This window comes from Bipolaris victoriae, assembly GCF_000527765.1.
Source record: "Bipolaris victoriae FI3 unplaced genomic scaffold scaffold_0, whole genome shotgun sequence".
NCBI classification, from domain to species: Eukaryota; Fungi; Ascomycota; class Dothideomycetes; order Pleosporales; family Pleosporaceae; genus Bipolaris; species Bipolaris victoriae.
Window position 1 is genome coordinate 361,785 of NW_014575392.1, and position 26,641 is coordinate 388,425.

Here is a 26,641-nt window from a genome sequence, read left to right on the forward strand (position 1 = left end):
TAAGAATCGTTGGTGTGGTATCTAAAGGGCCGAAGAAGAAAGGGTCTTTTGATGCTAATGATGCGTGTACGGTATCGAATAGTTTGGTGATGAGACAGATGAGAAAATGAACGCGTTGCTGTGGGCAATCCGAGTATTCCGATAGAGTCTTGTCTGATTTCATCAGATATAGTGTACAATTCCTAAGAATAGGATCAATGGTATTGTTAAGAGATTCTCGGATGTATATTTCGGGGTACCGATCGTCTTCGACAGTTAGTTCTTGTACGCGCGTTGATATATTGAAGCGCTCTGGAAATGAGGCTCGTCATGACTAGAGCATGTCCTTGGTGTTTGACTTTCATTTACAGCACTAAATGGAGCAGGGTCATCGATTGCGTTTGCGCCTAAAGCTTATAGACAGTAAACGGTGGGGCAGTCCCCTCACACACATCTTAGCCTTACAGCACGCTGGAACATTTATAGGCAATAAGGTAGCTCTTATTCTCCACTCTACAAGTTGCGAACCCTATTTCTATAGTGAGTAGTATCCACTTTTACAGCGAATGTAGGGTCCACATTCGCGACGCTACCCGAATCCGTGGATTTGGAATACGAAGGGCAATGCTTACATCGCCTCATTTTCGCCGTAGCACTCCAACGTTGAAATCATGTTATTGGTAATCGTCACTGCATTCTGAAAGATCACCCTCCGATGATCATCGTTCTAGTTCAGGCGGAACTAATTTCGGTTCCGGATCCGTCCCCATCCGGACCCCCTGGAACCCAGCCCATAGCACACTGCCGCGACGATGGTCCGAGATTTAGCGAGTGAGCACGCAGCTAACGCAAATATAATAAGCGGCACAGCTGTTCAGAGACTTCTAGGTATGATCTATCAGCTCAAAATGTCTGGAAACTAGTGTTTGGTACACGCTTGACTAGCTTACCAAGTTCAACGGGCCAATGTTTCGTCAAACCATATACCAGAACACGAACACAAACCACAGCAAACTTTGCTTACGCCATGACAGGCGATGCACTAAATGTGCATTTATTAAAGTATGACATGATTTTTCGAAGAAGTCGTCCGATTTCGCCTCAATTCAAGAGCGTCGTAATAGATATACCGAGGCCGTTAAGGACTGTGACATTCTCGCGTTCATGGAAAGCAAGTTGAGGCAGGGCCTGAACCAATCAGGAATCCGGAGCCGAGTCGAGAGCTTCTGGAGTGGCTTATGGCTACCACCCGCAACCCAAAATGGATACTGAGGCGAAGACGTACATATATTTCGCGGAGCCGCACGCTCGTTCTATGATTGTGGAAGGTAATTCTTCACCCATGCTTGTCCCTATTACCTGGAGACGTTTGCTACAATCCTGCGATTGGCACTGCCTTCGTATCAGCGGAGATATAGCCGAAGATGTAAAGTTCCCACTTGACGGCTTTGATAGTTGGGCCTGTGTTACGTCAAGTCACTTACACACATCGGCCCACTCCCAAGACGCCGACTGCTTTGACCATCGGAAATTTTATGGCGACATTTCAATCCTTACGTGGTTTACATTTGCCACAAACGAAGCTATGCTGGAGTGAGTGAGTGAGTGGTGTTTGCTCCCATGGTGACTGTTTGTGCACGTGCCACATGTGACTTCTTGTTTGAAACCCGCGCCATGAGTATCTCATTGCCATTTCCCTCCGTCGTATTTCCTCTTTAATTGTCCATCTTCTTGTAGTCCCTTTCTTCAAAAAGCCCATCGCGGGGCCCGTCAATTGCGGCGGTACAGCTTTTCGGGCGAGTCCGGGGCCACAGCAGCAACCACACGCCTACACGAGTACCGGCACACTTTCCCACCAATTTCTTTGCCAACGGTCCTCACAAAAAATCTCCCAAAATGACGAATTCCAAGCAGGCTGCGCAATCCCGCATGTGGAAGAAGCCTCTAGCTATCTCAAACGCGACCAACCCGCTCGCAGTGGCACTGACCTTATATCCGGTACTAGAGGTAAGTTCCACCCTGTTACTAATTTTGGCGCTTAATTATTAATAAACAATAGACGCTTGTTTCGTACCTTCCGCCATATGACTTGGTCACAGTCACTCAGTTATGCCAAACCCTTCACAGCAACATCCAGATACATGACGCGAGGGTAAAGGCCAATCTACTTTCCAAGACCTTGTGTGCTGGACTGGGCTCGTATTTGCGCACATTGTTTCACTGTGCGTGCACAGCAAAGAGCTTTCGCCTAACTATCGGCTGTGCCGGCGATGGGTTTCGAACTGAATCGCGTCCGTGTGTGGAGTGCGGAATCAACACATGCGACGAGTGCCGGATACATGTCTTCTACAACCATCTCGTCGAGGACTCTGGCTACGACCAACGTCGCTGGTGGGCAGGTTTCTTCTTTCTGAATACCGCGTCGATTTCCGTCTTTCCACCAAAGCATGGCGATGTATCCGCCTGGTACCGTCCTATCGAAAAAATGGAGCCTCTCCACGATCGCGGCCGTTTCCACATTCCACTCCACATTCCAGCCATTGGCGATCCAGAGCCCATAGAGCGCCTCCTGGATATCAACCTGGGTGAGCATCAGATTATCAGCCCTCTTGGTCGTACTCAACCTCCATATAGCGGCAACGAAATCGTATCGTTCCTCAACATGATCATCACCCTGCGGAAAGAGCTTGTGTGCCTGGCATGCTTCAAGGAACGGCAGAAGAAAGGCTCATTCCGATGCTCCTGTACACTGCGTAAGCGCTTCCTCGACCGTTGGCTGTGCGTGGGTTGCTATGTAAAAGAAGATCACGCGGACAAAGCCATGTCTAGCCATATCGTTGTCCAAGACGACGATGGAGGCGGCCACCGTCATTTATGTGCCTGTGGGGCGAGTTTCGGAGCGGGTCCACAGCCAAAAATTCTTTGTAACTGGTGCAAGGGAGAAGTTGCAGGGGATTGGGTTGACGCCGAAAACGAGATGGAGGACCGAGACGCCGAAGAGCCCGAGGAGGAAGAGCAACAAGACGAGGAGCATTCAGCTACCGACTTCGCGCATATGGAGCCGGGTGAGCTTGGTTTTGCCAAAAATCGCGACGAGTCGTTATCAGTCTATGTAGACGGCACTTGCATTCGTGGAGAGCGGTTGGGGCGAGGCATTGTGCGCAAATGGAGGGTAGAGGAAGGTCTGCCGGACGAGTGCATTTGCTGTCTGTGCGAAGACGGCGATGCCAAACACAACCACAACCACGATGGAAACAACGGTGAGGGGAATGGTGACGAAGACGAATGGGAGACGGATGGGAACAGTACATCGGTCATTGACGACGGTGAGAGTAATTGAGGATATGCTGATGAGGGAAAGTCGCCTCCGAAGTGCTAGTATTGGGGCTATAGGAGTAGTTCACAAGGCCGTGCGTTACTGATTAAGGGGGTCAACGCAGAAAGCTATGTATGAATGTCGATGTACTCGGAGTTCGCTAACACGGCCAGCGAACACATAGCTACCCAACCGTCCTAGGGCAAGAAACGTCTCAAGTGAATAGAAAGATAGGGAGCCGGTGATGGCGAGTAGCGCCTCCCCGCAGTGTGCACGACCTCCTTCCCGATGTGGGCCCTCACTATAGGATGCGAGTCGGGAAGCTTGGCATTGACAGCGACGCCTCGCCTCACCGGAGGCTCACCACCATCATGCTGGAATACCATGCTGGAATGCCATGCCCGTTCCTGTCCAATCGATCCTTGGGCCATCTTATCGCCCGTCTGTCACACCGACTCCCTATCGTCGATCTCGGTTGTGGAGATGTGAATGTAGATCCATAGAGAGGCGCAGTGTGAGGTCGCAGTGCCTACGCAGACATCTGAGCGAGCACTGATTCTGAAAGCTACGAATACATCACATGCACTCATGTCTTACCAGTGCTGCGGGTATGTCGGTGACTTCGTATTACCTTTGAACTATGCATTTGACTTACGTAGGAGATAGTCGGTCTCGACACTGAGTCGCCGTGTCCGGTGGTGCGTCGATGCCGCCAAGGCCTCTCGCCCGGCCTCTCGGCTCGTCGGCCAAATGCTCCAGGTGCAAACGCATGATAGTGGATAAAATTCTGCGAAAAGAGCGTGCAGACAGCCGTAGGACAAGCAATTATCGATAAACTCATAACCTGCACGGTTTCCCCATACTTTTCGTAGTCATTGCATCATTCCTGGAACCCTACAAAGCACATGTATATGCTCTAGCCCGACGCTACTGCCACACAACCAACAACTATTACGTCTCTTACACATGCTCGTGCAAGCAGAATATCCTTTCTAATAGCCTTGGCCTCTTCTGAGTCCTTCAGCACATTTCCAATACCTGAACGATGAAACTGTTACCAACCTTTTCCGAGGACCGTAGCGCACAGACAGAAACATTCAAGAACATCGCCACCGAAACTATTGGGGAGACATACATCGAAGAAGACCCATCGGTGGCAGAATGGTTTCGCGAGTTGATTCCGACTTCACATGGCATGGTCGAGTATCTTCGCCAAGTGTTTCCGAGTGCGCGCTGGATCAGAAGATACAACCTACATTGGCTAGCCGGTGATGCTATTGCTGGAATAACTGTGGGTCTTGTCGTCGTTCCCCAGGGAGTAGCATATGCATTGCTTGCTCGCTTGTCGCCTGCGTTCGGTCTTTACACTACCTTTACAGGAGCATGTCTATACTGGATATTCGGTACTTCAAGAGACATTGTCATAGGTGTAAGTCAAATTCTCCATCTCAATACGCTCGTATCTGACCCAAATATAGACTACTGCCGTTGGATCACTCCTGATTGGTAGTGCTGTCAGTAAGGTCGAGACTTCCCATCCGGGAAAGTACAGGCCTGAGGAAGTGGCTCATGCCATAAGCTTCTTGGCTGGTGCCATCTTACTCGCCTTTGGTTTCCTCCGCCTTGGCTTCATCATTGAATTCATACCTTACATACCTATCTCGGCCTTCATCACATCAGCAAGCATCACAATCATCTCAACCCAGCTGCCGACGTTGATGGGTGTGAAGGGCATAAATACGCGCGAGTCTCCATATAAGGTGTACGTCAACTTTCTCAAGGGTCTGCCTCGCGCACAACTCGACGCGGCTATCGGCATTACATCCATCATCCTCCTGTATCTTATCAAGAATACTTGCGCTAAGATGGAGGTACGACAATCGCGGAAAAAGAAGATGTGGTCCCTTATATCCTCATTGCGTCTTGCCTTCACCGTACTGCTCTACACCCTTGTCAGCTGGTTGGTCAACCGGAAGATGCCTACAGGCAAAGAGAAATTTCGTATTGTCGGCCGCATCGAGAAAGGCTTCAGTCATGCTGGCGTACCACCGATGAATGGCGAACTTTTTGGGATAGTTGCCTCTGAGCTGCCTGCTATGATCATCATTCTCATTGTCGAACACATCGCCATTGCGAAGAGCTTTGGTCGCCAGAATAACTACACTGTCATCCCCTCCCAAGAGATGATTGCACAGGGTGCCGCCAATCTTCTTAGTCCATTTGTCGGTGGCTATGTTTGTACTGGATCCTTTGGTGCTTCTGCTGTGTTATCCAAAGCAGCAGTACGAACTCCACTCTCTGGAGTCTTCAGCGCGTTAGTATTGGTACTAGCACTGTACGCGCTTACTGCAGTCTTCCACTACATCCCCAACGCAGCACTCGCTGGTATCATTATCCACTCCACTGTTGATTTGATCAAAGGCCCAAAGGACTTGCACAAGTATTACCAACTATCCCCATTCGAACTCTTCATCTGGGTATGTGGTGTTGTCATCGCCTTCTTTACCAACCTCGAGACAGCCATCTATGTAACCGTCGGTCTTTCCTTCGCTATGCTTCTATTGCGCATCGCTAAGAGCCCAGGCAAGTTCCGTGGCTCGGTGGGAGTGACACGCGTTGTGCGTGAAGATCTGCCATGCGATCAAGCATCTTCCGCGGAAACACTTGACGTCCCGCTGGTTAGCCATATTAAACATGTTGAAGGAATGCGCCAGGTCTACATTCCCTACGACGTCAAAGACAACCACAACCCGAATATCACCATCGAACCTGCATACCCTGGTGTTTTCATCTACCGCTTCAGCGAGAGTTTCAACTACATCAACCAAGCCTACCACGTCGATCATCTTACCTCTTACATCAAGTCAAATACCCGCCGAACGCGAACAGACGACGGCATCAGTGATCACGACCGCCTTTGGTGCGACGCCTTACCTACGGAGAAGCTCATCCAAGAGTCTGCCTCACTGCCAGTTCTACGAGCAGTGGTACTCGACTTTTCCACCGTCAACATCCTCGATATCACCAGCATCGACGGATTGAAAGGCTTGCGCGATACGCTGGACCGGTATGCAGCACCTGGTTTGGTAGAGTGGCATTTCGCTGGCGTACACAATCGATGGACACGTAAAGCGCTTTCCTTTGCGGGTTTCGGGTTTCCTGCAACTACAAACGTTGATAGCATGAGTAACTGGTGTCCTGCGTACACGGTTACTACAAGCCTGGCTGGCGCGACCGATGAAGAGCGCAAAGAAATGGAGATTGTGAAAGGAAGCGCTAGTGTGCGAGATGAAGAGTCGTGTAAAGAAACCGCTGAGTCGAGTGAGACACAGGTTCATACGAGTAGTTCAGGCATGAAGAGGCGCTTCGAGTCCATGTATGGCATCGATAGGCCCTTTTTTCATCTCGACCTTCACGACGCTGTTGACGCAGCAGTGAGAGATGCGAAGAAGGCTGATATGCGGGAGGCACGGACGATCTGCTCCCTCAGCGATCGGTCTGCCACTCCTCAATCAGATGAAGTGGTGTAGATCACTTGATTTTCTTTTTATTTTCCTTCACTTATCTCCTCACATCCATTGGGTTAGAAAATTAGCGGTGGCGTCTGGCATCGATTGGCGTTTTGGTTTTTTTTGTAACGTTAGATTTCCCGAGTCGATGGCGATCCGCAGAATATGGAACACATGCTAGTATGAGCTTAGACTCGGCTCCTCATAATGAATGATGATAAAAGCAATCTGAATTTGGTTGTATGCATCGATTTCACTCCGAGAGAGCGTGCGCACATGACATAGCTTGCTGCCTCAGACTCGACACTGGAGCAAGCGAACGACCAATCACGTGTCGGGAGCAGTGAGTTACGGATTTGGTACATCGTCGGGAAGACGACTAATAATAAGGACTTTCTGCACAGCTATTCAAAAACTTTATAGACAGGCTATGATATATGTTAGTGGCATATAGTTCACAGACACTGTTGGCCGTAAAACAACACGTACTGTCCAGTCCGTGTGAGGATGGGGTTACCCTTCTAAGCTCACGTGCATGCATTCTACAAGTATTTTGACTCACTGTCAAACCGTATCTTATACTCATAACTAGCGGCCTTCACCTCGAAATGAAATCAAAAAGGTTGGTATTTGCCGTTATAAGAGGCTGCAAACGCGCAGTCATGTCTGCGCCACACCATTTGCGTTATGTTCTGTCGAAAGCAGATACTACTCAAAGTACGGCACAAATATTCATAGTCTGGAGGATACCTACTACAATTGCTGGTATAGATATCCAGCTACTTAAAGGAATGATACCTGTAACTCATAGTCCTCAGCTGCAGTTGTAGAGTATACGTCTCGCATTCACTACCGTAGGGTCTTGGCGTCTTTCCCCTTCACTGCCTGGTAAGCAAGTCCGTTTGCAGTCTGTTAGTCTCGCTAAGATACCCCACACACAGTATATACGAAGGTTTGTACACCCCCATTTGTACCTTTTCTTTCCAACATATTCATCGACCTCTCGTCGCTCGACCGTATCGAGCCTTAATCCACGGAGCAATGGATAACACCAAGTTACTGACAGCGATCAGGGAAGGCACTCTGAGTGATGACAAGGCCAAAGGACAGCTACTCAAACGAAGACATGCCATTGCAATCGACGAAGGCCTCCCTGCTGACCTCCGAGCCCGAGCCCTTGAGATATGTGACAATGCCTTCAAGTCCGGCATCTTCGAAGCAACCAGCAAGACGCCGCCATTTGTCACATTCCTGCGCGATGCACTGGAAGAAATTGCACTCGTGTACATGGACAAGGACGCTCGGCTCATGCCATCATCCAAGACAAGAACAAGCACTCCAGCCGATGCGACGGAGCACACGCTTGAGCCAGAGTCCGATCTCGAGCGTCGGTCTGCTGCCTCTGGCAGGGGCAGGCGCTCGAGATCAGTGACTTTGGAACGATCAATGGTCGCGGGTGCAGTCGAAGCGAGGCGGCTTCGGAAGCGTCGCGCGCATTTTGACAATGATACATCTGAGAGAGATCCGAAGCATCGTCTTTACGGACCCCCCGAAAATATTCCCAAGATGAAGGAGCAAGCAGACGCTCCACCCTCCATGATTGTGAAATTGCGTGTTTCAAGTACAAGTGACAGCAACAAGTTGTTGGGCGTATCTGTTCCCATCCCCAGAAGATCTTCTTGAATTGTTCAAGGCTAACATACTCAAGACTCGCGATATGTCCAACAGACCACTTGATCGCAGAAACGCACTGCCCAGAAATATTGATCCTTTCCCCGATTATAACAGCCGCTTCTTTACGACTAGAACGACAAGTATGGAACTACCTTCTACAGGTACTTCACCTAGCATGAGCTATACGGTCGAAGAACGAACCCCTCACGTGAAGAGGGTCCATTTCTCAGACGGCTACACTGCTGGCAGTGCCACACCAGTCGACGACTTCTTGTTCGAAAGGGCCAATACCTCGAATGATTCCAATGCACAGGGAGGTTCTAGTACACAAGCTAGTGTCACCCAGTCCAGTGCAAGTCAAAACTCAAACAACCAAGCCAGCATCCTCAAGCAGACCACCAAGAAACAAGACAAGCCAAAGGCAGAACAATCACGTTTGGAAAGTCTCCAGAGAAAATATGCTTTACGCAATGCCAGTCAACCTGACAGGGAATCGAGGTTCACAGATCCGCTTATGAAACCAGGGCGTGTACCTCCACCACGACCTGAGGAGATGTTTACAGCAGGGCCTCCACGCCGCAATAGCTCCTCTGACGGCTTCAGCCTTCCGAAGTTGCCAACAATACCAAGGGTACCGCGTGTACTCATATTACCAACACAAGCCTGTGCACCAAGCGCATCCAAGTCACCAACAGAAGCTGGAGCAACAAGTGTGCCCATATTGCCAACGCAAGCCGGGGCATCAGAAACACCTACGCCACCAACAAGAGCAAGAGCACCGTGTCTACTCAAGAAATCTGTGGAACAAGGCAGACCAGACAAGGAAGTGAAAGTTGCAACATCCCATCCTCCTCCTCCACGCCATGAGTCCCAGTTTCTCAGTTGTAATCTTCCCACTTCGGCAGAAGTAAGGCTTCGAATTCCCAGGGATCTTTTTATCTCTCCCAACCTTCCTGAATCAATACAACAACTAGAACGACTACTTGCAGGCCGTGGGGATCTCGTCATCTCTCCCAACGTTCCCGCGTCACTGCCACAGATCGAGTCACTGCCTCCACCCCCAGGAGCTGCCTTTCCCAATCGCAGATTTCCTCCACTGCCAAACCAAGCAGGAGCACCAGGTGTAGCCAATACCTTGGAAGGAGAAGCCAGGGAATATATTACACTAGCACCTTTCCACCCGGAAGCCGCATCATCGTCTCACAACCTTCCCCCGTTGTCAGCGACTGTAGGCGACCTACTTCCACACCGCCATATCTTCAACCTTAGACCCATTCTTCCCAAGCCAGCAACCCCAGAACGAGCATCAAGTGTAGTCAGCCAATCACCAGGACCCGCAGCAGGAAGAGAAGCACGTGCAGCTAGTGAACCTGTCAGACCCGCGAGAGGAAGAGGCCGAGGGCGAGGCAGAGGAAGAGGAAGACCTAGAAAAGTACCTGCAGCATCGCCTCTACGCAACGAAATTATCATTCCACCGCCAGCCCAGCCAATAGAGCCGCCTGTAAACTTCAATATCCCCATTCCCAACCTCGGTCTTCCTACGCTATCAGTACGACCAGGGGCATCACGCATATTCACTGAACTCTCTACCCGCGACTCTCATATGGAAGATGTCAGACTGGCGCCAGAAGAACCAAGGGAGTCAGAAGTCAAGCCACCTTCCACCACGAACCAACCCTCTCCTTCTCCTCCGGCAACTTCGTCCTTACCACCCCCCATCACGCCACCACCTCCACCTCGCAGTCCCCCCATTTCCATCTTCTCCGCATCATCCTCCCCCTCTTCCGCACCTTCATCCCCATGTCCACAACCCACGACAGCTACTCCTCGCCCCCCTCTCTATATCTCTTCTGCCGCCTCCTCCCCATCCCCCTCCCCATCTCCCACAACCCGCCAACTCGCCGCCTTCGCAGCATCCATCTACCACTCCCCCTCCCAGTCCACCACACAACCCCCTTCCCACCCAACTTCAAAACACCCAACCCTATCCTTCCCCCCTTACCCCCCCACACTCACCCCCCGCGCCCTCCCCCACTTCCACACCGGCGCCACCATCGCACTCGAAAATATCAGCCAAGACTACGCCATCACACCTGACTTTTCGCTTCTGCATCTCGTTGACGATTTACAAGACAATCGCCCGACCGTGTTCGATTGGGAGCATGTTACGGTCATGAGTGGCGGCAATTGGGTGTTTGGGGTGTTGAGGCAGGTTTGGCGGGAGTGGGGGGTGAGGGTGGGGGTTGAGGAGGTTGTGCAGGAGTTGATGGAGTGGGTTGAGAGGGAGTTTGAGAGGGTAGGAGGGGGCAGTGATTGATTGATTGATTGATTTTTCGGGTTCATTTTTTTCTTGGGGTTTGAGGGTTGGGTGTGCTGGGTGCTGCAAAATGGATCAAGGAGAGACAGGTTTGCAAGAGGAGATTCGTGGGTTCTTTTTTGTTTATTGGTGCTGTTTCTGCTGGATCAAGGTAACGATGATTGCTACGTTATCTGGTAGTCGTCGTGTCGGCGAGCATGATCATTTGCTTAGGGGCAATAGACGTATGGGTCGCGGTGGTTTGTACGGTATTGGTTGACGAGAGTAATTAATTCAGGCCAGCTGAGCTAAGTATACATACATGTAGAACATCAAAATCTCTGCTCCCATATTCCGTCATCTCATCGTGTGTACATGCAGCACTGAGTAGTATAACGTGCAGCCCATTCTTACCAAGACCCCAGTCGACTTTGAAACAACACTGCATGTAATGTATGTCGTGCCATTAGAGATGTACCAAGACGTGTCAAAATCCACATGGTCTAGAAACGGTCCAGGGCTGGCCATATCCTCGAGCCATCATGCCCGTGACCCTAGGTGTCACCGCTAGTACTCTCTTCACCTCGTTCCGAGTCTGGGTCAGTACATGACTCCCCCTCCTGACTCGTTGTGGACACAAGCTTTTAGCGTCTCCAGACTTACCGAGGTTTTGGCGACGCTTCAAGCCCGATACACAACGGTTCACGACTCGCGAAGCAACCTTATCTAAGCGAGGTTTCTTCTGGTCACTAGTGCCACGTGCCGAACCTCGGAAAGATGTCACAGGGAAAAATTGAGTTCCCGAATCAATGAATATCTTTCCTAGAAGGTATCGGAGCTGCCCATTCTCAGCAGCTTCAACACGAGTTGGCTAGTGGGATCTACGAGCCCGACTTGTTAGGGCCAATTTGCCAAGCCGGATGTGAATCCTTCCACCCAGACTAAAGTTGTGCAGAGTCCACAAGTCTACTCCTGGTAGACACTGGTATCGCACGTTGGTTCGTGTCTGTAGGTCAATGGGTTATGTCTGCTTGTTCTTCGTGGCGCGTAAAATGTGTAGGTTGAGTTCATCAACGGTAATTTTTGTTGATTCAGTAGTTGTGCAGCTGCGGGGGCCGGAAGAGCTGGTGGCTCTGTTCTATCATCATCTCAATGTTCTTGGATTCGTTCATCTCGAAATCGTGCATCAGCTCCATCTGCTGTTGCTGATTCAGTCCCGTCCCTCTGGAGTCTTGGCTCCAGGCTGGATTGAGATAATCGGCCATTTCATAGCCCTGATTGGCCGCATACGATTCATTGTAGAAAGGTGAGGCCATGGACATGTTGTAGTTGTCTTGGGGCGGCATGGTAAAAGTCGGGTTCCATTGAGGTAGCTCCGCAAAGGTTGTAGGGAGCGAGTTGAATTGTGTGGTGGATGGGTGAGTGTAAATGGGTATGTTGGAATCGACCGACGTTTTCGGGCTCATATCATTGTATGTCATGGATGGAGGCTGTTGGGGTGATGAGTGCAAATCAGCCTGCTGCACACTTTGCGCACTGGAGAATGGGGCGGGTGCATTCGTCTGTCCATTGCCAAAGTTGAAGAGCGGTTGATTGCTTGGTATGTAGCCGAATGGCGCTGTCACCCTGTCGGACGGTGTGCCCACCGATGCCGTGGACGCTGTTGCTGGACTTGTAGTTCTTGACCGGTTGATACCATCTACGTTGCCGTTTGCTACTGATGCAGTGTCGGATGGTGAGCTAGCCGAGATTGGGACGTCGCCGTCTTTGTCGAAGATCTTCATGCATGCGCTGATCAGGTTGTGATACAGGCCAATAGCAGACTCGACACCGGGCCATCGTTCAGACGCCTGTTTAATTGACTCCATGGCGACTACGAGATGGCCTTCGACCTCTTCCCGACTGTGGAGTTTTCGTACATCGGAGTAAGACAGGGTCCAGAGCATAGTGTTGATGCACATGAAAATGGATTGGGTGAAGATCCAGGTGACGTCTACGCTCTTGGTCTCAATCTGCTTCATGGTCATGTAGATGTTGTACCGGCATGCGTCGAAGCAGCGGATCGCAGCATCGACCGACGGTCGGGGGACTTGTGGGGAAGGGCGGTACATGAAGACGACCATGGTGTTGTATCGTCCAATGAACCTGCATGGTAAGTAAGTATTGGCGTGTATTTTAAAATGGAGGGGCTGCATACCAAACCTTGTTCAAACCCGAGCCGCCGTCCATTTCCGGACTCGTGTCTCGCCAGGCCTCAATCTTTGCTAGCATCTGAGCAAACCAGGGGTGCTGGTCATCTTTGGGCTCGGGTTTCTTCTTTTGGTACAGCATCTTGCGTATTTCGAGTTGTAGCAAGCGCATCTTATAGAAGTGTTGGCCGATCCATTTCTTGAGTGATGCCTGGGGCGCGGGCTTTATTCCTTCTCTGGTGATGTAGCAGTCATCGACAAGTTCTCCAAATTGTACGTCAATGTGTTCGCGGCGCGTGGCAAAGTGGGCGGGTCGGCCTAGACTGTGTGATAGCCCATAGTCCATGGTAAGGATACTCCAGAATAGACGCCTGCGCATGTCGACTTCCAGGGGGTCTGCTGAACGCCCACCTGGGCCCATGGAAATGGTCTTCTCTTCGTGCAAGCCCAATGCTTGACACAGTCGCACGCCGAGGCCAATGATGTAATAGACGGCGGTTCTTGTAGGCGTTAGAAGAGAGTAGCCTGCTACTAGGCCAAAGCATTGTAGCGTCTTGAGGTTCATGGGCTTGATGGCGGCTTCGAAGTACTTGAGGGCTGCGAGGTAGTAGCTGTCGGCTAGACCAACCCACTGCGTGTCCATTTTCTGCAGGCTAATGGCAATGACCATGCGCAGGCAGTAGTTCTGATAAGGGTCTGTGGAGCCATTGTAAACATCGTCGACGTCCTTTGTAAACGTGGGCTCGTGGAAGAGGGGGTACATGGGGTGCACTATCAGCGGTTAGCTCATGCAGGCTTATCAAAAGGAAAGAACAACGTGCCTTTGCAGTAGAAGAGCTCAACGAGCAAGTTGGTGAGTTCTCTACTGGGCAGCTCCTCTGCCGCTACATCACTAACCATGGAGTATATCTTGGAGGTGGGTCGCTGATCTTCTTGGGTGAAGGTGTCCTTGATGTCCTTTGCGCGCGAGTGTGGCACAATCTCGGAAATGCTCTTGGACTCTGTAAACTGCTTGGCCAGCTGCATGACGAGGCGCGTGATGGTGATGCCGCTCGAGGGGCCTAGAAACTTTGACTCGTCCGAGTCCTGGACACGCACAGTGGCGGCCCCGCGCATGACATCCTCAGGGTCCGGCTCGGCATCGTCTCGCTCGAGGTCAGCCAGCTGCTTCTCGAGTTGGCGGACTTTCTGCTGCAAATGGACAACATAATTGCGCGGTATCTTGCGGCCTTTGGCAGGGTCGTAGTACTCGCAGTGGGAGTTTGTGCGCTCACAGGGCCCACACCGGGGGAGGCCAGGGTCGCAACGTGTCTTGCGCTGGAGACGTGTCAGGCTGGGGCTACAGTTTTCAGTGGGAGGGATACTTACAGTGCGGCAGCGGCAGCAGGCGGTCAGGGTATGTGCTATGCGGGATTGGGAACCGGTGGTGGAGGAGGTTGTGTCGTCGGCCGGGTGCGGGGCGGCTTCGGTGCTGGTCTGTATGGCAGTCGAGGCGGCGTCCATGGCTGCTCTCTCTCACCGTCCGGGCAGACACAGCAGCAGCAGCAGAGAGGGGGACGGGGGCGAGGATAGCGACGAGGGCGCAGTGTTTATGATTGTTCTTCGGCCTGGCATGTGGGGAGAGGGCGGGCGTGCACGGCCATGGCCGGAGATGGTGCTGCGGCGGCGAGGGTGATGATGTGCTTGTTGCTGTGTTGCAGTGCCTGTGCCAATGCCAGGGCCAATAGTAAGGACCAATTCCGAGACCAATGCCAACCAACGTCAGTGCCAGAGCCAGTGCTTGCAGCAGCAGCAGCAGAAGAAGAAGAACAAGAACAAGAAGTGCAAGGACGCAGACGGGCAAAAGGGACCAGGGCTCAGCATGGGGTGGCCATGGCTACTACTAGGGAAGGGTAGGCTGCGGCACCGCCACCCGCAGGCCTCGAACCTCGCAGCCAGCGCCATCAGCATCCAATCCACGGCCCTCTTGTCACCTGTCAGCCGGCACTACCAACTGTCGCAATAGGCGGCTCTTATGCCCCGTCCGGTACAAGCCTGAGCTGCCCGCTGCCCTACCCGTGACGAGGTCACTGCTCAACACCACGCTATCTCCTCTCAGTACCATACACTGCACTCGCACCCCCGGCACCGCATCCCCACCCTTCCCACGCGACACTGGCACTCCTGGCTCTTCCCTGCGCTAGCCTGCCCGCTTGCATTGCACCGAGCCCGCTGGCTGTGCCTGTGCTTGCTGCCGTCTTGTCTTGCCCTGTCTCACCACCACCCAGACCTCCACAAGTAGTGCCCAGTCGGGCCTTGACGTATCGCCCCACGCCCGAGCTAGCCCCTCTCTCCAACGGACCTCTCTTGCAACCTCTCATGCTCCAACTCTGCTGCTTGCCCATTCCACATCTCTCTACCAATGGTCCTTGAGACCCCGTTGCTCCGCGTGAGCAGGCCCGTCGCCGCCTGCTCCCGGTGCCGTGCTGCAAAAGTAAAGTGCGACGGCAAGTTGCCCGCCTGCACTGCCTGTGAAAAGTCCAATCGCGCCTCGGAATGCTCAAGCACAAACGACCAGTTTGCAAGGGGTAAGGAACGCAGCTATGTCGCTACTCTCGAGTCGAGGGTCGAGAAACTGGAGAAGAAGATCCAGGAAGCAAGAGCAAGGAGAAAGTCTTCGGTTATCATCATGCACGACACGTCCGACGACTCCACCCCACGCAGGTCTTCTACCGACACCCTAAAAGCAACCAAACCCGTCAGCCAGCGTGCTGCTCGACAGAGAGAGGCTTCCGAGATTGACGATCTGGTATCCGACTTTGGTCTTCTGTGAGTGCTGTCCGTTGAGATCCCCGTGCAAAGCCGCTGCTGACTCTCCAACCAGCGCCGTCAATGCCACTGCAAGAGACTTTTATGGCTTCACCACAGAAATGTCGTATGCTCGTCTTATCAGGTCTGCCAGCACAAAAGAGCCCTTATCAGGTGACTTGATCAAGCCGCTGCCTCCAAGGTTCGCAGCCACTCCACTCATTCAACACTACCTCAACAACGTCTTCACCCTTTGGCCCATCTTTGAAGAGGCCACCCTATATTCTTCTGTCGAGGCCGTTTATCAACAAGGAAACAATTCCACTCCTTGGGACCGATGGTGTGTCCGCATGGTCCTGGCCATTGCCTGTCTCTCCCAATCAGAATCCAGGGGAGACAATCATTACACAGATGCAGTTGGACACATGATTGCTGCACTCGACAACGCCGAAGAAGTTCTCCATCCGGGATACATTGCCAGCATTCAAGCTCTGGTCCTCTGGACCATATACGCCACAATGGACCCTCACCACTTCGACAGCTGGACACTTGTAGGCGCAGCTTCCAGAGCAATGGTCGACCTTGGTATCCACCAGGACCCCTCCAAGAACGTAGCCATATCCCGCACAAAACTAGAGTTACGGCGACGGGTATATTGGTGTGTGTACTCCCTAGACAGGTACGCGTGCACATGGCCAGCCCTACATCCTTCACACTGACTTGTATGCAGATCTACTTCACTCGTCCAAACGCGCGCTTTCTCCTTCTCGGATGAGGCAGCAAACGTAGCTTTCCCCTTTTACAGCACGCCCATGTCGCCAAAATACTCGTCTCCCCAGTCGCACCTCTTCCAGCAATCCTTCGATACTGCCATTGATCTATTCAAGATTCGCGAGATCCAGTCAGAGTGGTACATGGACCTGTTCCAGTCCGGACGCGAGCCCTGGCCAGACCCTTACCAATACATCTGGAAGCAGTACAATAGGATGGCCGACTGGTTCCAAGATATGCCGCAGAGTACATTGCCGGCAGTCAAGTCTTTCTTCGAACTGGAGTTGCTCTACAGCTATGTCTACATTCTGTCACCCAACCCGCGTATACCCCATATCCACGAATATGCACAGCGCCTAATCTTTGAGCATTGTATCGCCTATGCGACCAACCTCCTTGCCGTCTTGGACAAGCCCTCTCACACTGTCAAGCCACCAGTGACATACTACGATGCCATGCGGGCATACATGACCGGTCGCCAGTTCGTAGATGTTCTATCCCGGAATCTCGAGGTCATCCTCGATGCGAGACCGGCGGTACCTCCTGCACCGGCGACGGGTACGCAAGTGGAGTCGGAAGATCCCCTCGCCCCACCCACGCAGGTCAATGCACCCCCCTTCCCTAGTCCCTCTCCGGCAGAAGGACAGTCGCTGCCCTTAGATCCGACTACCCGGGCCATCAATGCGCTCAACGATTACACAACGTTACTCTCTAGGTTCGGACTAAGATTTGGTTTCATACACTGGCGCGACCGATTCCAACGCGAATCAGCGTCTCTTTCAGCACAGCTTCATCAGCGCAGTCAGGCAGCGCCAACGACTTACTCTCCGCAATGGGGATCCATGCCATCTTTGTCGCCGCAACCACCGCAGTTGATGTATTCCAATCTGCCAGCGACACCGCCCAGTCTCTTTCCTCAGCAGTCAAGTCCCTATACTAGCTCACTTTCATACAACAACTCGTATGATGGCTCCGGGCAAAGTCCACAGCAGCATGGTATGACATACGATGCTAGCCCAAGCCAACATACATGGGCGACTCCATCTCCTCAGCCAGTACCTGAGCTCCCACAACCTTCGGGCGGCCAGACAAGAAGGGCAATGGTCTACGGGCCCGGTATTCCAGTGAATACAAACCGAGGCCGTAGTCCTGCGGCATCCTCGTCGCCGGCGCATGACACGAGTAATGGCTGGGTTCAACAAGACCAGCAACACTCAGACGCCAATAGTTACTTCCAAGCACCGCCATCTATGCCGCAACAGAACAGCGGCTCCTGGGGCCAGAGCTCACCCGACAACTGGAGCTGAGTCGCATAAGGCCATTGGGCGAGCGTATCCAGTAGGAAAAAAACTATCTAGACTAGTCGATTGCCCTTTGTATAGAGCTTCTGCCGACGCAGCATGCATGTGCCTGCCATTTTCGCCGATCAAGACCGACGTTCTCCACGTGTAACTGGCTGGACAGTTCGGCTGTATGACTAGTGTCTTGCTCGTGCAACTAGTGGGGAAAACGGGAGCGAGTTATGTCACCCGGAGAAGGAGCGGAGATGAACGCAATAGAATGAGAAGAAGAAGAAGAAAAACTCCCCGCGTGCTAGGCGTTTTGTAATAACCCTGGTAATTTCATGGGTGTGGACGATGATTTTAGTACGATTGCGTAAACATACATGTGCGTGCCGCAATAGGGGGCGTTCCGGACTTAAAGTCTGGAACTAGTGCCCGGCGGGTGTCTCACAAAAGTATATGCCGTAAGAAGTAACGGAGCGGCACCGCACGAATAGACGATTTGACGGCGTATGACGTGCGCGAAATATCAGCAATCAATACCGTTTTCCAACATTTCCCTTTTTGGGAATATATGTGTTTCTATCTTTACTGCCGGATTGCGGGAGCCAACTAGAATCAGATTACCATGTCTGGCCACGTGGTATATCTCACGAATCTTTTTAACATGTGATAAGAAGGATTTTTGCATGATTGCTAGGCTTATTAACAGTGATTAGTATGTAGCTTTTGGGGGTGTCAAAACTAATCACTCATGCTACCAATCCAGGAGCGAGATTAATTTTTTTTCTGTTTGGACCTTGCGTGTGTTGTCGTGTTGTATTCAAATAAGATCGACAGGGACCAAAAAAATGACAATCCCCCCCCTCCTCCTCCCCCACTTGAACAAAATCGCGGGGCACATGCACACATGTACCCCACCCCGCGCCGCTATCTCTGCACAGCTCCCGCATTGAATGAATCCCACTGCCGATAACATGGCTTACTACATTACCGTGTGCACATTGCGATATCATATACCAGTTTACTCACTACTCCACCTGAACCCCCTTGATCTCCCCCTTCGTCGTTAAAACCCTGTAACGAAAGCAGCCGACGATGTCAACACCCTACGACGGCGCCCTCAGCGCCATCGACGCCGCACACGCCCTCGACCCCAACAAAGTCGACATCAACGGCACCTCAACACCCTACGAACTGCACTACGCACAGAAATGTACCGCGTACCTCGCCCAGCGCGCCCCAGACGCTTCAGAAACACTGCGTCTCGCCATCCGCGCCCAGCACTTTCGTCGGTGGGAAGTGCCGCGCTCGTCGTACCCGCAGACACGCCCGGGATACCACGCGTGGCGCACGTTTCTCAAAAAACGGCAGGCGGAGCTCGTTAGCAAAATATGCCTAGAGGCGGGATATAGCGAGGCTGATGCCGAGCGTGTGGGCGCGCTGATACGTAAAGAAGACCTTAGAGAAGACGAAGAGACGCAGGTGCTGGAGGATGTGGCGTGTCTTGTTTTTCTAGATGACCAATTTGAGGCGTTTGAGAGGGAGCATGATGAGGAGAAGATTATTGGGATACTGAGGAAGACGTGGGGGAAGATGAGTGAGAGGGGGCATGAGTTGGCGTTGGGTATGGATATGCCGGGGCGGAGGGGGGAGGTGCTTAAGAAGGCTTTGGGGGAGACGTAGGAGTTTGGATGGTGGAAGATGGAAGACGGGAAGGCAGATTTGGGGGTTGGATTGGATTGGGAGGGGGGTTTATGTGGATATCATTTTGAGCCGAGAGAAATATTATATATAGGTTGAAGGTTAATTAAGCTCCTCCTTCACGCTTTGCGTACTCCTCTTCAATTGCTTCTTCGTAGCGTCGCTCTGCTTCCTTTTCCTCCTCGGTCTTTTGGGTTTGGGTGGCGCTGGCTACGCTTTGTGTTGATGGGTTTTCCACGTTTTGCGCTGTCTCTGCCGTGGTAGAGGTTTGTTGCGTTGTTGAAGGCATGGGGACAGGCATTCTGGTTGTTTGGTTGGTTTAAGAGGGGTAGAAATTATTCCGAGTTTGGTTTGAGTAATTTGTTTGAGTGATGATGAGGTAGGGGTTGTGTGTTGTAGGGGATGAGAGATGGGTGTAAAAGGTGCCTATATATACGGGGAGTGCGACGTCATTGTGGCGGTGCAAGTGTGGCTGGAAACTTCTCGATGGCGGTGATTCGCCACACCTGTTCTGGACTTTTGTGCTGTGGCGATTAGGTTGTGGCTTGGCACAGTGTGCTGCAGATTAGTGGAGTTGTTGAAGGGAATTACAGATTTACGGGTCTCAACGGATATGCTAATGATACTATCATGTAGATATTGTCCTGGGGAAGTTGCGCTATTTTAAAGGTTAGATGTTGTAAACTTGCCGGCATGCTACATGCTGCTATTGCACGCCCGGGTATAGAAAGCAGGGTTAAGTACTAGCACTGTAGGAAAATTCAGATTCCATCAATGGAGATTGATGCATTTGTGTTGATGTCCCGAGGTTTTGGTATTAAGATCAACCTCCAGATTCTAGGCCTCCCGCTTGCCGCTTCCAAGATGAACGAATAAAGGAACGACAATATACATGCAGCAATATCCATCGAAAGGATCGCTAGCGCTTATACATGATACATGGGTAGTGCAGAGCTTTTCCAGTAACGACACACGTAACTGGCATCTGATCGGCTGTTTGCCTTGAGACGCCCCATTATTCAATGCAAGGCCGACCATCCACTCTCACTTCAGGCTGTATGCCCGGCTGTCCAAGTCCTTGTGAAATTCATCTTCGGTGTGTGAATAAAAATACTGATGCGTGTCTTGATATTCAGTCTTGATTTTTCTGTCAAGTCCCACGCATAAGTGCCTCCACGTTACGATGCGGCTGTTTCATGCTCTTGCCTCTTACCATCTGCTAGCAACAAGTCTTGTAGCTGCTGTTCCCCTCGATTCACAGCCGGCTTCGACTATCAACATAGATCCGACCATTGCACCCCTCGAAGCTCTTGCTCAACTGCAGCAACATGCCTATGAAACGCTCAAACAGCGTGAGAGTATCTCCAAAAGGGATTCTAAAGGCTGCTCTCTAGCTACTGCAACCATACGGAAAGGCTGGCAAGTCATCCATAGGCACTATTTTTTTCACTCATTAATATTATAAAGGGAATATATGAGCAAGAAGGACCGAAAGGCCTACATCGAAGCAGTACAATGTCTTCGACGATTGCCTCCCAAGTCTGACCCGTCCTGGGCCCCAGCAGCAAAGACTCGCTTCGATGATTTCGTCGCCATTCACGTGAACCAAACTTTGTACATACATGGAAATGGACCCTTCCTTACCTGGCATCGCTACTTTGTATGGGCCTATGAACAAGCTCTTCGAAACGAATGTGGATATAAAGGCTACCAACCCGTGAGTCTCATCCTCTTAACTACCTACAAGTTCCGCACTCTAATCCATATCTCATCCGCTAGTACTGGGACTGGTTTGCAAATGCCGATAACATCTACGGGTCCCCCGTTTTTGACGGGAATGATACCAGTTTGGGTGGTGACGGCGAATTCTTTGCACATAACGGAAGTCTTGCTGGCGGTCGATTGATACCAATTCCCTCTGGAAAAGGGGGTGGGTGTGTCAAGAGCGGTCCTTTCAAAAAGTGAGGCTACATCCTGATATGGGAAATTGAGAAAAAACTAACACATTTGCAGTACGCAAGCAAACATTGGTCCCATCTCGCCTGGAATGCAAGGCTTGACTGATCTGGCGACTGGCATTACCGACTACAACCCCCACTGCCTGCGCCGAGATCTCAGTCCCTACATACCCCAGAAGTGGTTCACCACGGAGAATCTGCTGAATGTAACCATCGGTGCAGGATCCGTAACGCATCCCATTTTCTGGCAGGAAATTCTGGGTCGGTATACAGACGGGTTCTTAGGACTGCACGCCTCAGGACATTACACCATGGGCGGAGACGCAACAGATCTCTACTCCTCTGTCAACGACCCTGCCTTTTACCTCCATCACACGATGCTTGACCGCATTTATTGGATCTGGCAGGTTCTCCACCCGGCTGAGGCAAACAAAGTGACTGGTACCTTGACGCTGCAGAACAAGCCCCCAACGCGCAACGCTACCATCGATGAGCCATTGGATATGGGAATCAACGGTGAGACGTTGAGGATTAGGGATATGTTCGATACGCTAGGTGGTACTCCTCTATGCTACATCTACCTTTGAGTAGGTGGACTGAAAGCTTGGATCTTTTGGTCATGTAGTATATTCTTCTAGGAGGGATGACTAGTTTCAATAATTGTTTGCTTTCGCACCGTCTCGTCTAATGTGCCGAGACAGGTAACAAGGATCAGGGCCTTGACACTAGTTGGGTGGGTAGTGATTGCCTAAGGTTTGAATTGTTCGCTACCATTGACACCACACTTGTCAACACCGTGTTGAGCTCTTAATCGCCAATAAAAACCAGACCCATCTCAGATCAGACGCAGCGCATGAACAATCAAAGCCAACGGTCTCTCATGAGGCGATATACAACTGCTCAAACAACAATCTCATATGATGTCAATCTACGATATCCCACCCTCCCCACCTCAACCAGTGCACGTGCGCGTACACACCAACAGCAAACACAAAAACAAATCACAGCACTTATCTGACACAACGCGTATCATACCGTCCAAACGGAAACCAGGGGCTTCTTTCAAGACCGAGAAGGCGAAGAAACACTTGACCACTCGGAAAAGACGTCTGCCGGTGCATCAGCTTGCTCTTTTGCGAACTACAACAAGCGATGGGTTGCCTCAATCGAGTGTAGGAGCCTGTCGCAGATGGGCACTTAGTATGACGCTAACGCTGCACACTCTAGGATATGGAAGTTACTTTTTCTGATTCTATTGCGGTAACTGATCCCATAGAGGACAGTCAATTCAATCGACCGATTACGCGTCCGTTAGGTGGTCTTGTACGATTGATGTACAAAAGGCACATTCTACTTCTAATGTGATTATAGATGTGCAACATAGTCACGTTGGGAAAACGGGGGTTTTCCCACACGATGCAGCACTCAGACATGCGCAGCACACCCATAGAGAGAACTCCAAACAGAGCTTCTATAGCCGATGAAACGCCTAAAGGGACGCGTAGCCCTATACTAAAGCAAATCCGAGATGTTTGTGTCACTCAAGATGGGCACATCGATCATGAGCTCCAGACCGCTTCGAGGGGACAGCCAGATCGTCGAGGAAACTATGTGTCGATCAGAAGAAAGAGACCAGCCGTTGTTCATACTCTCACTCTAGGAAGCGGACTTTTGCCTTCGCCTACCGATAAAACCCCCGATACTTCATACGCCATACAAAGGAAAAGACCGATTCCTGGATCGCGCAACTTATATAGGCTTGAAAATCGGCCAATTGATCAAAAATCAACGCAATTGACACTTGTCAACAGTTCGGAGTATTTGCGAAGACTACCAGTTCTCTCTCCTCCACGGGTTTCATGTAGAGGTGGCCCTTGATGGTTCTCTAGCATTGTGACTTCTGTTCGATACTACTCCGATAATCGAGAAGCAAATAGTGAAAAGGAAGCCTCATACTCCAGTCATTAGATTTCGCATCATGAACGGTATCATTGGTTCCTATGATGATCAATGGACATCGCAGATCAAGCTGATAAACTCTTAGACGGCATACGGTTGCTCTTAGTGTCATCATACCACGGATGAGAATATAAACCGGAAAGATATGAGGAATTGATATCTCTAAGCGATACAGTCAGGGCAGTTAAACTTGCAGTGAAGCCTTGCGCTAAGTGCGATGATTGGCTTCTTGTTTTTGAGTTCGAGAGCTGCAGCGAGACGGGAAGGGACGCCATAAGTCAACTACCCGTGGTAACAGGAGCAGTGAATGCTACGCGCTGCCGTGATGTCAGCCAAACTATATTGCCTCAGGTAGATAGCAATTGCGGGTAGAAGTTCCCAGAGTACACAATTTGCCAGTCAATCAGTGTTTCGTTCGGATACCAACAAGTAAATGTGGCGTTTCATGCCCTTGTCCTCTTTTTTGACTGCCGTATTAATAAAGCTTGACAACTGCTGTTCATGAAAATACCTCTATATGGAACGGAAAAGCTCTTGTTCAGCACAACTTTAAAATGTGACGAGGTGCTATGCTTCATGAATGCTATTCCCCAAAGAACTATCATATACTTAAGTGATAAAACTAGGGCCAATGGCATTTACGCGACGCAAAGATCTACTGCAGATCAACGATGTCATCCCGTGTGGAGATACTCAATTCCGGCTAGTGGAGCGGTAGCCCTAAAATAGCGCAATGATCGGTGTTTTGGCCTCGCGGCTCAGACCCCAACATCAAACATTGCAATGTTTGGACGCATGGACAAGTCACAACCCACATGTTTGACTTCCGTTTTGACAAATGCTGGTGCCAGCCTTTCAAGGCTGTCACATTGCAGAATGATGAGTATGATAAACTTAGTGCTCTCCGCACGAAATTTCTCTCTGGACTTTCCAACCGCACATTCACCCTTTAAGTGCTGGCGCTTCACGCACTCCGGCGCTCTCGCTGACTCGAGTTTTCCTTCAAGACTACCAAAGGTGATTTGCAGGACAAGAGCACAATGGTACCGCAGAGCGGCATGCCTTCACCAGTGGTAAGTAATACATTCCACTCAAGGCATTGTCCAAGATTATAGTAATTATTGACTAACTTGGAAGAAGGCAGCACGAGGTCCTCCATACATCCCTACAGTATGGGCATTGGGTGGGTCTCCAGTAAGAAGCGTCGACCTTCCAGTGCAATCGATCTTCTTGGTCTTCTTCGTGATGGGAGCAGCTGTACATATGAGAATCTTTCGACAGAACAAATCTAGGGGTCACAAGTTTCTGCCAAACATATTTATGTTCGGTAAGTATCTAAGTGCTGTAAGAATGGGATACCAGATACTGACATCTTAGCTAGGCTTCTGTATGGAGCGCATCTTGACATCGATAGTACGGCTAGCATCAGTGTCACATCCGACGAGCATCTCGCTCGCGATAGCTGCGCAAATGTTCGTCTCGGCTGGTGTAGTCATCCTGTTCGTCATTAACATCGTCTTCGCAATGCGCCTTGTCCGTTCCATACATCCTTCTTTCGGCTGGCATCCTGCTTTTGGCATTGCGTTCAAGGTCCTTTGCGTACTGCTTGTATTCACGATTATCACAGTCATTAGTGCCTCGGTCCAAAGTTTCTTTACTCTCAACAAAAACATTCAGGCTACTACTCGAGGCCTCCAACGATTCGGTGCAACATTTCTCGCCATTCTCGCCACGCTACCGTTACCTATGGTTTTCGCTACAATTACCGCCCCCTATTCGTCGATTGACAAGTTTGGCGTCGGCCGACTGCGCACAAGAGTTTTCACTCTGCTCATCAGCACAACACTTCTAGCCCTTGGTGCATGGTATCGCTGCGGTGTTATTTTGCAAGCCCCCACGCCGCGGTCGGAACCTCTACCCGGGTATCTTGGAAAAGGAGCATTCTACTTCTTCAACTTCTTCGTGGAAATCCAAACGATCCTCATGTATGCTATTTTTCGCGTGGATCTTCGGTGGTATATACCCGACGGCGCCCATGGTGAAGGGAGCTATTCTCAGCCGCAAGTTCATCGAGACGTGGAGAAGCAAGAGTCTCGGTCAGCATCCTCGGATAAAACACGATATGACACCCAATCTCTCAGGACAATAAAAGAAGACGATGAAGAGGACAGAGAGGTGACTACCGAGAAACCCACCTGGCCACTTGGACCACCCAGAATCATAGAAATCGATCTCGGAAACGCATCAAGCGGCTCTCTCACACCGCCACCGCCAATAGTCCCAGACACAAGGCGAAGTTCAGGTCGCAGTTCATACGCCCGCCCAAAAACAGCAGATAGATCCGTGCGCAGCTCCATCCTCTCGGAGCGTTTCTCCGTCCTCATGGCCAAATCCACAAATACCCTCTCGGTCTTCGCAACCGCCGAGCAAAAAAAGCGATGGCGCGAAAGCGAAGAAGCAAGAATCGTTCGACGCCTAGGCGGTCCCTGGCAACAACTCTCCAGTCCCACCGACACATCGTTTAGCTACTCAACCCGCAGTCCAACGCGAAGCGGGTTTCGCCCTAGCACAGCTGGAAGCCATGCTTTTGAGCCTCCGAGTCCAGTCCATTTCCGAAGCGCTTCCGATGCGCCTACCCTGCCAGATGTGGTCTCTGCGGGCGGCTGGACACCGAGAATCGACTGGGAATTCAAGAGTCCGCAGCGCTTCTTGAGTTTGAAGAGGAAAACTTTGCTCGGGTTGAATATTACTACATGAGCCCCGCCTGGCCTTCTCCCGGCCGATTCGATTCACCGTTTCGCAAGCCGAATAAGTCGACTACATATGGACTTCCGGTGGCGTCTCTTTTCCTTTTCTCTCTCTCTCTCTCTTTATGATTTCGGACGAGGTATCCGTTATACTAATTCTACTGCTGGCCAGCAACATCCATTCGCTTACTCTCTTTTTTTCTTTTTCTGTTTTAATCGACATACCCAGGTTCACCGGCTTTTCCTCTTACAAAAGCAAACGCGCTGTAGCATGTTTTTTCTTTTTCCTTTTGGATCTTGCACACGGGTGTGTAATATAGTATGTAGTGAAATATATCAATTGGATGTGCAATTTCTCGAGGTATTTTTTTACGTCCATGTTTGCAATGGGAAAGTTGTGAGTGCTTGTACTGTGCTGTTGGGTTTAGCATCCCATGTGCTGGGAGGTGCTAAGGACTCGTATCATTGT

At 51.0% G+C, this 26,641-nt stretch overlaps 11 protein-coding genes across 11 annotated transcripts; 10 read left to right on the forward strand and 1 right to left on the reverse strand.

Annotated features, from left to right (window-relative positions):
• Positions 1 to 2,464: 2,464 nt before the first annotated feature.
• Positions 2,465 to 3,319, forward strand: COCVIDRAFT_83775 (hypothetical protein; the record flags this gene model as incomplete). The annotated part of the gene is made up of 1 exon (XM_014707235.1): positions 2,465 to 3,319. One exon carries the CDS (start codon positions 2,465 to 2,467, stop codon positions 3,317 to 3,319), a length of 855 nt encoding a protein of 284 aa, XP_014562721.1.
• Positions 3,320 to 4,340: 1,021 nt separating this feature from the next.
• Positions 4,341 to 6,825, forward strand: COCVIDRAFT_21522 (hypothetical protein; the record flags this gene model as incomplete). The annotated part of the gene is made up of 2 exons (XM_014707053.1): positions 4,341 to 4,724; positions 4,774 to 6,825. 2 exons carry the CDS (start codon positions 4,341 to 4,343, stop codon positions 6,823 to 6,825), a joined length of 2,436 nt encoding a protein of 811 aa, XP_014562539.1.
• Positions 6,826 to 7,845: 1,020 nt separating this feature from the next.
• COCVIDRAFT_83772 (hypothetical protein) lies at positions 7,846 to 8,487 on the forward strand (the record flags this gene model as incomplete). Its single annotated transcript, XM_014707236.1, has 1 exon — positions 7,846 to 8,487. One exon carries the CDS (start codon positions 7,846 to 7,848, stop codon positions 8,485 to 8,487), a length of 642 nt encoding a protein of 213 aa, XP_014562722.1.
• A 166-nt stretch (positions 8,488 to 8,653) lies between these two features.
• Positions 8,654 to 10,795, forward strand: COCVIDRAFT_83495 (hypothetical protein; the record flags this gene model as incomplete). Its single annotated transcript, XM_014707237.1, has 2 exons — positions 8,654 to 8,813; positions 8,856 to 10,795. 2 exons carry the CDS (start codon positions 8,654 to 8,656, stop codon positions 10,793 to 10,795), a joined length of 2,100 nt encoding a protein of 699 aa, XP_014562723.1.
• Positions 10,796 to 10,865: 70 nt separating this feature from the next.
• On the forward strand, positions 10,866 to 11,054 carry COCVIDRAFT_83529 (hypothetical protein; the record flags this gene model as incomplete). The annotated part of the gene is made up of 1 exon (XM_014707238.1): positions 10,866 to 11,054. The coding sequence occupies one exon, from the start codon at positions 10,866 to 10,868 to the stop codon at positions 11,052 to 11,054; it is 189 nt and encodes a 62-aa protein (XP_014562724.1).
• Positions 11,055 to 11,865: 811 nt separating this feature from the next.
• Positions 11,866 to 14,466, reverse strand: COCVIDRAFT_32531 (hypothetical protein; the record flags this gene model as incomplete). The annotated part of the gene is made up of 4 exons (XM_014707124.1): positions 11,866 to 12,919; positions 12,972 to 13,734; positions 13,785 to 14,280; positions 14,332 to 14,466. The coding sequence occupies 4 exons, from the start codon at positions 14,464 to 14,466 to the stop codon at positions 11,866 to 11,868; spliced, it is 2,448 nt and encodes an 815-aa protein (XP_014562610.1).
• An 898-nt stretch (positions 14,467 to 15,364) lies between these two features.
• On the forward strand, positions 15,365 to 17,828 carry COCVIDRAFT_21525 (hypothetical protein; the record flags this gene model as incomplete). Its single annotated transcript, XM_014707054.1, has 3 exons — positions 15,365 to 15,771; positions 15,827 to 16,429; positions 16,481 to 17,828. 3 exons carry the CDS (start codon positions 15,365 to 15,367, stop codon positions 17,826 to 17,828), a joined length of 2,358 nt encoding a protein of 785 aa, XP_014562540.1.
• Positions 17,829 to 18,902: 1,074 nt separating this feature from the next.
• Positions 18,903 to 19,490, forward strand: COCVIDRAFT_21526 (hypothetical protein; the record flags this gene model as incomplete). Its single annotated transcript, XM_014707055.1, has 1 exon — positions 18,903 to 19,490. One exon carries the CDS (start codon positions 18,903 to 18,905, stop codon positions 19,488 to 19,490), a length of 588 nt encoding a protein of 195 aa, XP_014562541.1.
• A 1,201-nt stretch (positions 19,491 to 20,691) lies between these two features.
• COCVIDRAFT_83304 (hypothetical protein) lies at positions 20,692 to 22,053 on the forward strand (the record flags this gene model as incomplete). The annotated part of the gene is made up of 4 exons (XM_014707239.1): positions 20,692 to 20,931; positions 20,992 to 21,225; positions 21,288 to 21,469; positions 21,522 to 22,053. The coding sequence occupies 4 exons, from the start codon at positions 20,692 to 20,694 to the stop codon at positions 22,051 to 22,053; spliced, it is 1,188 nt and encodes a 395-aa protein (XP_014562725.1).
• Positions 22,054 to 22,383: 330 nt separating this feature from the next.
• Positions 22,384 to 23,344, forward strand: COCVIDRAFT_83914 (hypothetical protein; the record flags this gene model as incomplete). The annotated part of the gene is made up of 3 exons (XM_014707240.1): positions 22,384 to 22,638; positions 22,694 to 22,789; positions 22,838 to 23,344. 3 exons carry the CDS (start codon positions 22,384 to 22,386, stop codon positions 23,342 to 23,344), a joined length of 858 nt encoding a protein of 285 aa, XP_014562726.1.
• Positions 23,345 to 24,465: 1,121 nt separating this feature from the next.
• On the forward strand, positions 24,466 to 26,182 carry COCVIDRAFT_10991 (hypothetical protein; the record flags this gene model as incomplete). Its single annotated transcript, XM_014706992.1, has 3 exons — positions 24,466 to 24,498; positions 24,566 to 24,752; positions 24,807 to 26,182. The coding sequence occupies 3 exons, from the start codon at positions 24,466 to 24,468 to the stop codon at positions 26,180 to 26,182; spliced, it is 1,596 nt and encodes a 531-aa protein (XP_014562478.1).
• Between the last annotated feature and the right edge of the window lie 459 nt (positions 26,183 to 26,641).